The sequence below is a fragment of the Cynocephalus volans genome, chromosome 1 (assembly GCF_027409185.1).
Source record: "Cynocephalus volans isolate mCynVol1 chromosome 1, mCynVol1.pri, whole genome shotgun sequence".
Taxonomy (NCBI): domain Eukaryota; kingdom Metazoa; phylum Chordata; class Mammalia; order Dermoptera; family Cynocephalidae; genus Cynocephalus; species Cynocephalus volans.
The window spans coordinates 80,211,359-80,225,800 of record NC_084460.1 but is presented as its reverse complement, the minus strand read 5'-3'; the positions used below and the strand labels follow the sequence as shown (position 1 = coordinate 80,225,800).

Below are 14,442 nucleotides of genomic sequence, written 5' to 3'. Positions count from 1 at the left end.
TAAATTAAGAGCACCCTAGAAATATGATGAACTAATTGGTAAGGCAAGAAAACCTCAGTTTTGGTAAAAGCAAAGTTAGATACTAAGGTTGCCCTCTGCACTGGAGCTGTATATCCTGCTCTTTCTTTTATTAATAATACAAGTTCAAATATACCTGAACAAATAAATGTAGAAAAGCTAGAAGAGCAACATTAAATATAATGGCAAAACTACCTGTGGAGAGCAAAGCACACTGCTAAGTAGGAATAGCATGTACCTTAATTCTAACTTTCAAAAGTCTCTATTTATTGAGTAGTTCTGTGCAATTACAGGAATAAAAGTAGCACTGTACTGGTTTAAATACCCTTAATGTTTTCATCAAGTCACCAAAGTCATCATAATCAAAACTACATTTATACCTAAAATTGGCTTTGTACTGTCAATGTACTGTATATTTTGTCATTTAAATCAAAAGTTTAGTTAAGGCTTTTGATCCATTGAGACAGAACAAATATTTCAACAGCTGGAAGATATCAAAAGTCGAGAGTTCTGGCATTTGAAGAGACATATATAATCACTATCCCCTAAAAACAAAACATCTTGAAGAAAGCCAAGGAAACATGCTGTCTCACTGGAAACCAACAAAACATAAAAATACAGAAATTATAATCTCTCTCCAATCTTTATTTATAAAATTTACTTAGCTATTAGAACTATTGATACTACCCCAGGTAAGAAAGATAATTTCTCCTTGGAGATACAGAAATACCATTTTCCTGAGTATGAAAAGTAATTATCAGCATTTTTCTGTATTTATCATAGTCATATTATGGCTTTTCAGTGTAGACCACACAAAATTTTTGCTTCAGCTAGACAGCCAAGCAGCTGACATAACTCATAATATGGTCTGATTAAAAGGAGCTAAAAGAAAAGCTCAATCTCTGTTCCAATTTGGTTCGAATTTTCAAGCTACAACGTCAGCAACTCAGAAGTAGCACTGAAGTGAAAATTTCATGATAGATTTGTACATTTATTTTGTATTTTCAAAGGGTCTGTTTCTATGATTCTCTCCACCTTGCCTGAATTTCACCTATGAACTAAGCCCACTCCTGTCATCTACCATCAGTTCAGCCCACCCTGCCTTCATATGTGGAAATAACACTCCACAGATTTGTTTTTACTCTAAGTTCTTATTCTAGAAAAGATGAAGTATTTATGTAGGACCAGCAGGAAAATATTTTACTACCTTACATGTACTAGGTACATTTAATAAAGAGTGTTCCCTAGAGAAAGGCAGAGCTGACGGGTGTGTGTGTGTGTGTGTGTTTTAAGAGTGGGAATGGTTTGAGAGGAGAAATACTGTGACGAAAAGGCTTCTACAGTATTCTCTGTGGATATCTCCTTAGAGCTGGACATGAACACACGACCAGAAGTCTGAAGTAAGAACAACAATCTGTCAATCAACTGATTTACTTTATTCCTGTCAGAAGGGAGTATGGCTGACACCTCATACTTTTAGATGGGGGAGCTTTTAGACTAACAATCATTTAGAGCAGTGGGTTTTAAATTAAATTGCAAGGAGCACTGGAGTTGGTCCCCAGGCTGTTCTCAACCAGACTAATTTTAATCTGTTTTACACAAAGGTTCTATGGCAGAAGAAGTCTGGAAAACACTGAATGGGAATAATAAGAGTGCTGCCTCCCCAGGGATATCACGAGAACTGAATGATATAAATGTGTAAAATGCTTAGGACAATGGCTTGCATGTGGTAAAAGTTCAATAGAAGTTGGCTAGAATAATGAGGCTGGTAATGATCCAAGTCTTAACTGTACAGATAATTTTTTTTTTTAAAAAGCACCAATGTAGTGTTTTTATACTCCAACAACAAGCTAGAAGAAAAAGAAATCAAGAAAGCAAGCCCATTTACAATAGTTGCCAAAAAAATAAAATACCTAGGAATAAATCTAACCAAGGAAGAGAAAGATCTCTACAATAACTATAAATCACTGCTGAAAAAAATTATAAAGAGGACACCAAAAGATGGAAAGACATTCCTTGCTCATGGATTGGAAGAATCGATGTAGTGAAAAAACCATCTACAGATTCACTGTGATCCCCCTCAAAATACCAATGATGTTCTTCACAGAAATAGAAAAAACAATCCTAACATTCATATGGAACAACAAAAGACCCCAAACAGCCAAAGCAATCCTGAGCAAAAAAAAGTAAAGTTGGAGCATTACACTTCCTGACTTCAAACTACATTACAAATCTATAGTAACCAAAACAGCATGGTACTAGTGTAAAACACACATACATGGACCAATGGAACAGAACAGAGAACCCAGAAATCAACCCACATATTTATAACCAACTGATCTTTGACAAGGGCACCAAGAACATACAATGGGGAAAGTACAGCCTCTTCAGTAAATGGTGCTGGGAAAACCAGATGTCCATGTGTAAAAGAATGAAACTTGATCTGTACCTCTCACCATATACCAAAATCAACTCAAAATGGATTAAAGAAATCCAGAATATACAAAGAGTTCAAGCAAACTTTACAGCAAAAATACTCAGATAATCAAATTTTAAAAATGGGCAAAGGAACTGAATAGACATTTCTCAAAGGAAGACATACAAATGACCAACAAGTACATTAAAATATTTTCAACATCACTAATCATCAGGGAAATGCAAATCAAAACCACTTTGAGATATCACCTCACCCCAGTTAGTCTGGCCATTATAAAAAATACAGAAAACAAATGCTGGTGAGGACATGGAGAAACAGGAACCCTTCTGCACTGTTGGTAGGACTGTAAATTAGTGCAGCCATTATGGAAAACAGTATGGAGGTTCCTCAAACAACTACAGATAGAACTGCCATATGATCCAGCAATCTCACTACGGGGTATATACCCAGAGGATTGGAGATCATCATGTAAAAGGGGTACCTGCATTCTCATGTTTATCCCACCTCTATTTACAATAGCCAAGATATGGAACCAACCTAAAAATCCATCGATGGATGACTGGATAAGGAAAATGTGGTATATATACACAATGAAATACTACTGTCATAAAAAAGAATGGAATTCTGCTATTTGCAGAAACACTGACGAATGTGGAGAAAATTAGGCCAAGTGAAACAATCCAGGTACAGAAAGACAAATACTGCATGTCTCCACTCATAAGTGGGAGCTGAATCCATAAATAAACAAATAAACAATAAGGAAAGACAGAGAGAGAGAAAGAAGGAAACAATACATTGAACTTTTAGAAGGAGACAAAAGAACTGTGGTTATTAGAGGTGGAAAAGGGGAAGGAAGAGGGGAGAAGTAGAGGGATTAATGAGAAACTGGGTAAGGGACACAAAGAATGATTACATATTGTAATGATGAATAAGCTAACTGTTCTGATCGGACATCACACATCGTACAAAACTATTGAAAGTCAACTTTGTACACCACACTTATACGTATAATAAATTACCTTTTTAAAAAAAGTTGAGAACCAAAAAAAAAAAAAAAAAAGAAATCGGAACAAATTAAATAAAGCTAATCAATTAGGAATGGTCAAATGACAAAAAAGCATCCATATTAATGAATTCTACACGGTCATTTAAAAATGAAAATATATCTGTAATTAAAAACAATTTTATAGTACAATTCAACCTTTAAGACATATTATCTACCTATATCTATACAAATGTATATGTCCATAAAAAGCAGTTCAGTGAGGGGGGAAAAAAGCAACTATTAGAATGAAATACTCCCATTTGCAACAACATGGATGAGCCTGGAGAAACTTATGTTGAGTGAAATAAGCAAAGCACAGATACCGCATGTGCTCACTCATATGTGGAAGCTAAGAGAGAAAGAAGGAAGGAAAGAAAGACCACAGTAGTGCGTTGAACTTGCAGAGGGAGAGAACATTTTATGGGCTACAAAGTGGAGTTGGGGTGGGGAGGAGGGAGAGGGAGGCTGGGGATAATTGGGTGGTAAACACGGAGTACAAATGCAATTTGTGGTAATGGGTGTGCTGCCAGTATGAATCTGGCCAACACATCACAGGCACGAGGGGTGACAATCAGCTTTGTATCTCATGAATATTCACAACCAATAAAAAAAAAAGCAACTATGATTTAATGTATAGAAACTATACATCTAACATCTCAAGCTTTTAAAGGATCATCACCCTAACAGGAACTTGAATTACAGAACTTTAAACCTGGGATGTCCAGCCAACAACAGCAGGCAGAGGCTTACCTCTTCTTCTTGGTGACAATGAGCACGTCATTAAAAAGGAAGAAGTAGACTTGCTGTTTGGACATCCTTCTTGAGAAGAGCACCGTGTCCTCCACATAGGCTGTCAACTCTCCTCTTTTCACCAACCACCGGGAAGAAGAGACTAAAGGAAAAGGCTACAAAAAAGAGAAAAACTCAGTGCCCAAAGTCAAATTAAAGTCCTTTTAAGATTACTAAAAGTAAAATATAAAACTTACACTAAAACAAATGATATGTATTATGATATGCATCATTATTTTATAGCCATATAATAATGAAATGTAACTAGAGAAGCACAGTGCATTCTCCAACAGAAAATGAATAACAATTTATTTTCCAACATAAAATACTATTGACTTACCAATCAATACGAAACTAAAGCTCAATGAGAAAATGTTATTGGTTCAATAAAAAATTATGACCTTTCTATTAACACTCAACTGAAAAAGAGTCACTTAAGGCCTAGTAACGAAATCTATCAGTATCAAATGCAGTTACATGAAATATCTCAAATCAGAATTTAAACATATAGTAGAAAATAGATAACTTTAGTTAACAAGGGACCAGTATAAAAGTTTGCATTCATTTTATGAACGAAAAAGCCTTTTTCAAGAGAAAAAAATACCCCCACAAACTTATATTTTGTCTATAGATTATCTACTTAGTTAAGTTCTTAAGCTTATAGTAGTTTTTCTTATGGAAGTGCATCCCTGAAAGCATCATGCCATTTTCCTCCAAAATAATCTATCATAATCTCATAGAAAATGCTGTATCGAAGGAATTACATACTGTTTTTTCTTTATTCAGTCTTTTATAAGCCAACTGGAAAACTCTCAAAACCACAGAATTCTTACCCTTGAGAGCTCTTTCTGTTTTTAAAAGTTACCAGAAATGTTTACTGCCAAAGATCTGATTCAAAAGACTATATCCATAAAATAAGCAAAAGTTTTTGGACACACAAAACATAAATGTAGTAATGTGGTAGAAGCAAATGTCATCCTTTCCAGAGAACCATGATTAAAAATAGCTAAAGGAAACTGAGGATATTAAGGAGGAAACGAGTGGACTAAGAAAGGATTGAATATTTTTTAAAAACTTTATGAAGGGCTTTTATAAGAAGGCTGCTCATCAGTAATATACTATTTTCCTGAAAGTTTAAAAAGGAAGATGTGAGATTATGGCTAACCCCAAACTTTTTCAAAACTTACTATTAAGAGAGTTCACAGAGTTTCCAGCCCCCCAAATCTATAATCAGACAATTATCCAACAGGGACAACTGAGACACTGAAGATCAACAGACAGAAAGATTGCTTAGATAACTCTGGAGGACCAACCAGCACACAAGAGGTCACCACAAAGACTCTGTGTCAGGTTAGGTCCTGCCAAAGGGCTGTAATTGAGAGTAACCTCACAGAATAAACCAAGGGTTGTATGACGGTTAAGTTACAGTGCACATGCTGCTCTATGACTGTTCTTCGTTTAGGAGATGGGAAATGAAATATTTTAAAATTATTTTCTTGTTTTTAAAGCAGACTGATTTTTATGATTTTTTTTTTTCCAAAGGGATATATCCTCAGTTTTTTTTTTTTTAACTTTTATTTTGTCGATATACATTGTGGTTGATTATTGTTGCAACTTACAAAATCCTCCCTCCCTCCTCCCTCTCCTCCCTCCCCCCCAACAATGTCCTTTCTGTTTGCTTGTCATATCAACTTCAAGTAATTGTGGTTGTTATATCTTCTTCATAAAACTAGGCAAACTAAATTTCTATCTATGCATTAAGCAGCCACTCACTGTTCCTCTTCCTCTTCCAAGTGCCTGGCAACCACTAACGTGCTTTCTAACTTTACAGATTTGCCTACTGCACATTTCATGTAAATGGGATTATAAAATACGTGACCTCTGAATCTGGTTTCTTTCACCTAGCATTGTGTTTTCAAGGTTCATCCATGTTGCAGCATGTACCATTCCTCTTCATGGCTTCATTGTATGGATATACCACATTTTGTTTATCAGTTCATAAGTTGATGGACATTAGGGTTACTTTCCCTTTTTTGGCTATTTATGAATAATGGTGTCATGAAGATTAGTGTACCATTTTTTGTTTGAGTATCTCTTTTCAGCTCTCTTGGGTATATACCTAGGAATAGAATTGCTGGGTCATTTGGCAATTGTGTTTAACTTTCTGAGGAACTGCAGGACTGTCTGCTATAGCACAAAGACTCTTTAACACCTTACAACTCTTCATTTCATCTGTTAGGTCTTAAACTCCTACTTCTCAGCAAAGCCCCCAAACACCAACAAGCAAAACCTTCTACCACCAACACCCTGCCATCCCATTCAATCAAACTTAATATATGGCTCGTGGAGTGGCCAGAGAACCCTCACCTGCTCCATGTGCTTATTTATAAGGTCACAAAAAAAGATCCTTCCCAACTTTGTAAGGGCAACTCTTAGAGGAAGGTATGATCTAGTGGAAAAATACACTGGATTTGAGGCACAAACTAACTTATGGTCTTTGATCTTAGTTTGGTGATCAGCTTTTTTCTACAACCATCACTTCCTTTCCTCCCATGTCAGAGGATGAGCTCTCCTGCCTTCAACACCTTGCCGTCACCTCTAAGACCATATTCCTTTGATTTTTCCCCTCTCATTAGTATTCTTTCCTTCTTGGCTCCCTTTCTGCAACCTACAGAATATACTGGAGACTGTTCACTGAAAATTGTCCCTTGACGTTGTGTCTCCTCTGGTTACTATCACTGGTCTGTCCTCTTGATAGCCAAGCTTCTTGAATGAAAAGTCTGACTGCTTAAATTATGGCACATCCTATTCCCTCTTCAACACGCCACCATGCCTGTGACACTATTCCAAGAGCACGTGAATACTGACTGCTTGCTTACTATGAATCAGGTCTGTTCCAAGTCCTTTACAGCTCTTAAATAATTTAATCTTCACAGTAACCCCATGAGTGAAAGTATTATTATCAGGCTTATTTTACAGTTCAGAAAACCAAGACATGAGAAGTTAAGTAATGCCCAAGGTCTTTCTGCTAGTAAGTGGTGTGGCCACTACTGGAACTAAGGTGGCCAGCTACAGACTCCATGCTCTTAATTTATACTTGTTTCCTAAGTGCCAACACAGGGACACTTTCCACCCCTTTCATATCACTGCTGTTTCACACATGACACCTGTCCAGAGACTTACAAATTTAAAAATGAAAAATGTGTGTGTTTAAGCACGTGTGCATGCACACACACATACACACACACACACACACACACACACACACACGAACTTCATTTCCCTTCAAATTAGAAGATTTGCATTATTATACTGTCATTATTAAGAATGTGGACTCCAGAGTCAGACGAAGATTTAAATCCAGACTTCACTATGTCTTGTTGTATAATCTTGGGCAAATTATTTCATCTCTTTATAAATCAGGGATAATAACAATACTTCATGAGGTTCTTGTAAGAATTAAATGAGACTATGTGAAAATGGAACATAGTAAATACTCAATACTCATAGTAGCAACGCCTATGGTCATACCATAAACCAAATATGGCCAAAACAGAACTCATTACCTTCCCCACAAATTCCTTCCTCCTCCTGGATTCCCCATCTGGTAGACGGTGTGGCTCTCCATCAGGTCAGCCAGGCTAGACCCTGGGGCTCCACCACTGCCCTGCTCCTGGCATCCCCTGCATGTTTCTCCAGCTCTGCTGCTGGTCTCCTAACGGGTTTTCAACCTTGGTCGTATTACCCCTGTCCTCCACCCCGCAACTCATCCTCCACACAGCTGCCACAATAAGCGTTTTAAAAAATAAATTCAATTTGGGGTGGGAGTGGGAAGGGTTCTTTGAAAACAGCAAGTACTATAAAAAAGTATTAAGTGAAAAGTCTCCTTCCCACCCTGTTCCTCATCTAGCCAGTTCCCACCCACTGACCACTGCCCCCCACTGTAATGACTGTTGTTAGTTTTTTCTGTAACTTTCCAGAGGTTTCTTATGCATAAGCAAATTTTACATATTGAGTGGTATCATATATTTGAGGGTACTATAATCTATTTAATAAATTCTTTCTCAAATATTTAGGCTATTTCCAATGTTTCTCTATTACAAACAACATATGAATTATATGAATAACAGTGTGTGTATAATTTTACACGCTCATGATTATATCTGCAGGATAAATTCTCAGAAGTGAAATTTCTGGGTTGTAGTAACTTGCATTTATAATTTTGGTAGTTATTGCCAAATTGTCCACCATTGTGGTTGTAACAATCTTTCCCACCAGCAACACACAGAAGTGCCTTTCCATTCAATCTCACTGACAAAATGTGTTATCAAACTTCTGGATTACTTATAAATCTAAGAGGTGAAATTCATTATCTTAATTTCAATAGACAATTTTCTTCTGAGTGAAGTAAAGCATGTTTTCAAAGGTTTAACAGTCATTTGTATTTACTCATTTGGTAGCAGTTTTCTAATTTGAAATTTTCTTGTGGATTTTTTTTTTTTTTTTATCTTTTTGCTATCACTTTGCTTTTATTTATTGGAGATATTTGCCATTTGTCCACATGTGAGTTGCAACTATTTTTTTTTTTCCAATTTTCTATTTGCTCCTTCACTTTTTTTAATGGTCTTCATTTTTCCCTCTATAGAGAATTTTTTAAAATTTTCATATAGATGAAATTACCACTTTTTCCTTTTGATGATTCCTGGATTTGGAATAAGTTGGAACAGCCTTTCCCACATTGCTGAAGTCATCTTTACTAAATGTGTGTCTGATCGTGTCACTTCCCTGGTTCATAACTTTTCACTGGCACCCAAATGACCCGACTCAGCTCCTCTCTCGGCACACAGGGCCGTCCACATGAGCCTCTGCTTCCCACCCCATTTCTGCCCTGAAACTCTTGCACCCCAAGTCTACCCACACTAAACAATTACAATTCCTGGACTACGGCAGCTGCTCTTTATTCCTGCAAGACCCTTCCCAACTCACCTTTCAAGATTCAGCTCAAACATATGTGTAGTGTGAAGGAGACTCACCTGATGTTCCCAGCTCCCCACCCCTCCATCCCTCACTCTTAGAGTGCCCACCCCCTTCCATTTCCAGAGTTCTCAATGGTCTTCCATCTGTGGTAACAGCTATAGACTCTGTTGACTCTTTAATCTCAGCAGTCTTCTACCAGACTGTAAGCTCCCTAAGGGTAGGGTTATGTTTTTGTTTTCCATCTGCCTTCCACAAAGAAGATGCACAGTAAATTTTTTGGACGGATGCATGTGCTTGGACAAGTCACTTAACCTCTTTGAATCTCTATTTTCTCATCTTTAAAAAGAATTGAATAAAAATGTCCATTGTTATCCATAAAGTGTTAAGAGGTCCTAAGATTTTATAAGTATTTCTAATTAGTACTAATTTGTATTTCTAAATGGTCTGAATTAGGTGCTCCACAGTAAATTTATATTTAGAATATTTTCCCTTAGGCTTGCAAATATGTTAATCATTGAACCAAAAGAAAACAAACAATCCAAAACTCATGAAATCAACTGATATTAATCAATTAATCACTTAATTTTAAGGACCCTTGGGGTAAGCAATTTTCAATTACAAATCAATTTGGGGTTCTAGAGAGAGAGAGCTTCTTAAAGAAATCTTACACCAACTGATATTCAGTGAAGAATAAAAAGAAAAATGGTCAGGGATTTATCACCTTTAAAAAGGAAAACGGTTAGGAATTTTTTTTAATCTTTAAAGAGGAGGGGGTAAATAACTTCTCTTGTCAGATATATTTTCTAAAATATTTAGAAACAAATTAAAGAGAAGGACAAGATTCTTTTTGAGATTTGGGAGAAAAATGGGTTTTGAAATTGTTGTCAATTTCTGTATGAGGACATTACAACTATTTGAAGTATGTGCTGTTTTTAGCAAGTTCCTATCATCTCCTGTTTTATGGGTCCTGTTTCTGCATCCAAACCATTACAGTCAGGGCATTACAGTAGAAAAGTTTACAATGACCTGCAAGTCAGGACGCCTGGACCCTTGTCCTGATTTTATCACCACTAGCTCAGTGACTCTGTTGCAATTATTCTCTGAGCTCTACTTTCTTCATTTAAAAAATGAAAGGGTGTCACTGTACTACATAAGTGGTCCTCAAACTATATGAAATGGCAGAGAATCTGCTCTCTGCAGAACACCATGGAATGCTGATCATTATAATTCCACTGCATAAATTAGGGACACTTTTACTAGGCAAAAATATGACCAGTCATTTTAAATGGCTTCATTAAATGTATGTATTGTAGAACAAAGTAGAATCACAATCCTGAGCACTCACATCCATTAAGAACTCAGCTGTGAGCCAACAAAGGACCAGCCATGACCTAGATTTGCCATTAACTGTCATTTTCTTCTTCTTTGTTCATCCTGTCATCTGCTCAGGAACAGTATCAGACAAGCAGTAATAGGCAGCACATATTTAGAAAAGTGTTATGGGAGAAAAACAAACTTGAAAAGAACTGTCTATCAACGATTTGTTTAGCAAACAAGAAAAGGAATGTCATTCGATTTAGAACACTCTGGTCCAGCTTATGGAGAGAACTGTTTTGCAGGACATTTTGAGAATACTGAAGAAATCTCCTTTTGGTTCTAAAATTCCATTATTTTAACTACCCTTTCCTCCAAGTGTGGCATCTTTCTAGAAAAAAATAATGTGCTCCTTAGATAATACCTAACTTCACGGCCTGGAAAAAGATCACTTTGTCTTGTACAAGGAAGAGCAGAATCTCCCCAAGGATCTGCTGCTCCTCTGCCAGCCTCTCCCTTATCAATGTATGGTTCCTCTCTGAAAAGGAAACTCCTTTCCACCCCACTATCCTCAACCACGCTGCTACGTTCAGCCATCCTAAGTGAATCATTGTGCCGCATGTGCGTGTACTGAAACAACATACCGTACCCCACAAATATGCACAAGTACGTTTTAAAACATTTTGAATAAAATAATTTTTTTTAAAAAAAGCAAGAGCAGTTATACCTTAATTTTAAATTCCAGCTGGGAGTTAATCGTGTACATCATCTCGGTCCTTTCCATCTTCCGGGCTCCTTCATTGCACAGTCGAACCAACTGTGAACACAGAGTAAGAAAGAGGATTAAAGGTCAGGAAGAGAAACGTCACTTCCAAATGCACATCTCTCCAGGGAAATAACGAGCACTTGGGAAGCCCAGAGACTGCTTTCCAACAGTTAAAGAACTCACAGTTTCACACAGTTGAGACGTTGCACCCAGTTAGAAGTGGTACGATTAGGATGTGAAGACAGAGGGGAAAAAGGTCCTGAAAATTTCCAGGGACACATCCTCTGTGCCTCATCCTCCTCCACTCTCACCACACCACGTCCTCCACCCACACTCTGGTGTGTTCCATGAACCATGCCTGGTTCATCGCACACACCAGGTCTCTGTCCATCCTGCCCCTTGTCCTCGCCTTTACCCATGGCAACCCCACCCAACCTCAGGGCTCCAGACTGGACTTCCCAGATGACGATGACGTTTCTTCTTGGATGTCCCACTGCCATCTCAAACTTAGCAGGCCAAACCTGAGCACTACCTTCACCCTGCCTTGCCCCCGGCTCCACATCCTCCATCTCAGTGACTAACCCCAGCATCACCCTCCTCCCCAAGTCAAAAACCTGGCCCTCACCACTCACACCTCCCCGTGTGCTTTGCCCTCCACGTGCAGTCACAGAGCCTCCTCAGTGCTGCTGTCCTGCTGTGCTCTCCACCTGCCCTGACCCCGGAACTGGCCTCATAACTAGTCCCACACACACTGCCATCTCCCTAACACAGGAGTTCACAGCTTCCATGTCACCTCAGGATAAAGTCCCCGATTCCTAACATGTAATAAGGCCCCACACGACTGGTTCCCCAGTACTCTCTCTCGGATTGGGTTCTAGTCAACTGAAAAACATGCCAGTTCTTCTAATTCACCAACACTGTCTTGTCTCTGGGTCTTTCCACATACCTGAGACACTCTCTTTCTCACAAGGAAAGGCTTAAAGGTGTCAGCTTAAACGTCACTCTGTGCTTCCCTATCATGTCACTCACCATCCTTTACTGTAATTCTATTTCATGTCTGCCTTCCTCGTTACAATGCACAGTCCATGAGCGTGGTAACTACATCTGTCTTATTCATCACCGTATTTTCTGGGGCTGGCATCGTGTTTGGCACAGTAGCTGATACTCAGTAAATATCCACTGAATGAGAGAATGAATAAATAGCTATTCAGACACCAAAAGAAAATGAGATAGCCACAGGCCCTTAAGGCAAAGCTGTCTGAGACAGTAAAAATATCAGTTTTATTTGAGTACAGCAAACACTATTTTGTTTTTCAACTATCCAAAGAATGCTGTGCAAATGGCCCTATCTTCCAGTTTTCAGCATCAAACCAAGCCACACTCTTTCCCAAGGTATGTGCATGGTTTGCTGTCTGATGGGCTCCTCAACAGTTACCTTGTGTACTTAGTTACCTTGCTCACTTCCTTTAAGGCCCTTTTGCAGATTTCGTACTTTGGAGAGTCCTTAGGTGTCTTTTGACAGATGGTCTATAATGAAGTAAAAGCGAAAAAATCAATTAATTTTTTTTATTAAGTAAAATAAAACCAGTGTCCACCTACATCCCCTGACTCATAGCAAACTTAATGATGCTGAACACAATATTATGGATGAGTTTGAGAATGATTTTAAAGTCTAGGATATAAAAAACTAGGAAATAATTTTTCAATACACAGGATCCAGTTAAATTCAGGGAACAGATAAAATAAGAGGACAGATTTCAGTAGTGGGTAAGCCTGGTTTCAAATCCCACGTGCCCTTTACTAGTTATGTGACTTTGGTCAAGTCACTAACCCTGTCTTTACAAGCCTCAGTTTCCTCATCTGTAAAACTGGGTAATGCCAGCTATGTCACAAGATTGTTGCAAGCGTTAAATGATAATTTATGGAAAGTCCTTTATGAGTGGCTGGCATACTGTAGACCCGCAATAAATATGTGTCACTTTAATTATCACTTTATCACCATTACTGGTCAAAGTAAGTATATATTTAGATGATACAACGTGAATAAAAATATCAGGGAAACAAAGGCTGCTGGGGTTTCTCTTAATATATTTACACCCAGAAATTTAATTTGTGATGTTAAAATTGAGTTTAAAGAGGGTCAATTCAAGGTAAATTGAATTACATAAAACTTTTGAAACTATACACATTCAAAGCCCAGGGAACCATTTTAATTGTCAGAAATGTTCATAGCAATGAACAAGTTTAACTAAATTTCCAAATGAAGTAAAATAGGAAAAAAACAATACTTTAAGTACATTTAGGTTCTACCTAGGTGGCCGAAGTCTCACATATGGGAAACAGATTAGTGCAATAGGCATCAAGCAGAGCAGTTGGCAACTAACAAGCCACTGGTACAAAAAATGTAGATGAGAACCAGGCCTACAAATGTGAAAGTCAGGCGTCAGGATTGTTACACGTGATATGTGAGAAGCACAGGGGGCTCCATCTGCGGGTTTATGCTCATGGATCTCAAACTTTTTTTGACTATGACCCATAGTAAGAAATACATTTATACTACAACCAGTACACACACACACACACACACACAAAGGACTTAAACAAGGCTTTTAATGAAACAGTATTCAATTACATTATGAGCCATGTATGTATCAGGTATTGCATATTTATTCTGTTTTATTTTTTAAAAACACTGCTCATAATTCAAATATCAATTCCATGACCTACTAATGAGTATAAAAGCATTATGGGAAATTCTAGTTTCTGTCTCTAAGAGCAGGCGTCCTTAGTTGGAATCCATACACTAAAATTTTATGTAAAATTTTGTGCACATATGAATTTTCTAGGAAGAAAGGTGACACCTTTACTCAGAATCTTAAGGGGGTCTGTGACCCCAAAAACATTCAGAGCCCACTGGGAAATCATGGCATAAACCTCTAACATTGTACAACATGGAATGTAACATTTTGGGAGCCCCAGTCTACTCAAGCAATTTTCTCAAAGTTAAACAGAGAGAGGACATAAAAAGCTAGAATATCACAGCACATAGAGCACCTAAGGAAACGTGGCTAAAATATAGTTTCAGAAAAAGAAAAA

General features: G+C 37.7%; 1 protein-coding gene across 1 annotated transcript in view; it reads right to left on the bottom strand.

The window, feature by feature from the left end:
• ARHGEF26 (Rho guanine nucleotide exchange factor 26) overlaps positions 1–14,442 on the bottom strand; it is a 115,617-nt gene that overhangs the window by 37,466 nt on the left and 63,709 nt on the right. Inside the window, exons 8-10 of the mRNA XM_063113971.1 lie at positions 12,799–12,873; positions 11,308–11,397; positions 4,251–4,405 (exon numbers count right to left, since the gene is read on the bottom strand). Of these exons, the coding sequence (XP_062970041.1) occupies positions 4,251–4,405; positions 11,308–11,397; positions 12,799–12,873 (320 nt within the window). The remainder of the gene's footprint in view (positions 1–4,250; positions 4,406–11,307; positions 11,398–12,798; positions 12,874–14,442) is intronic.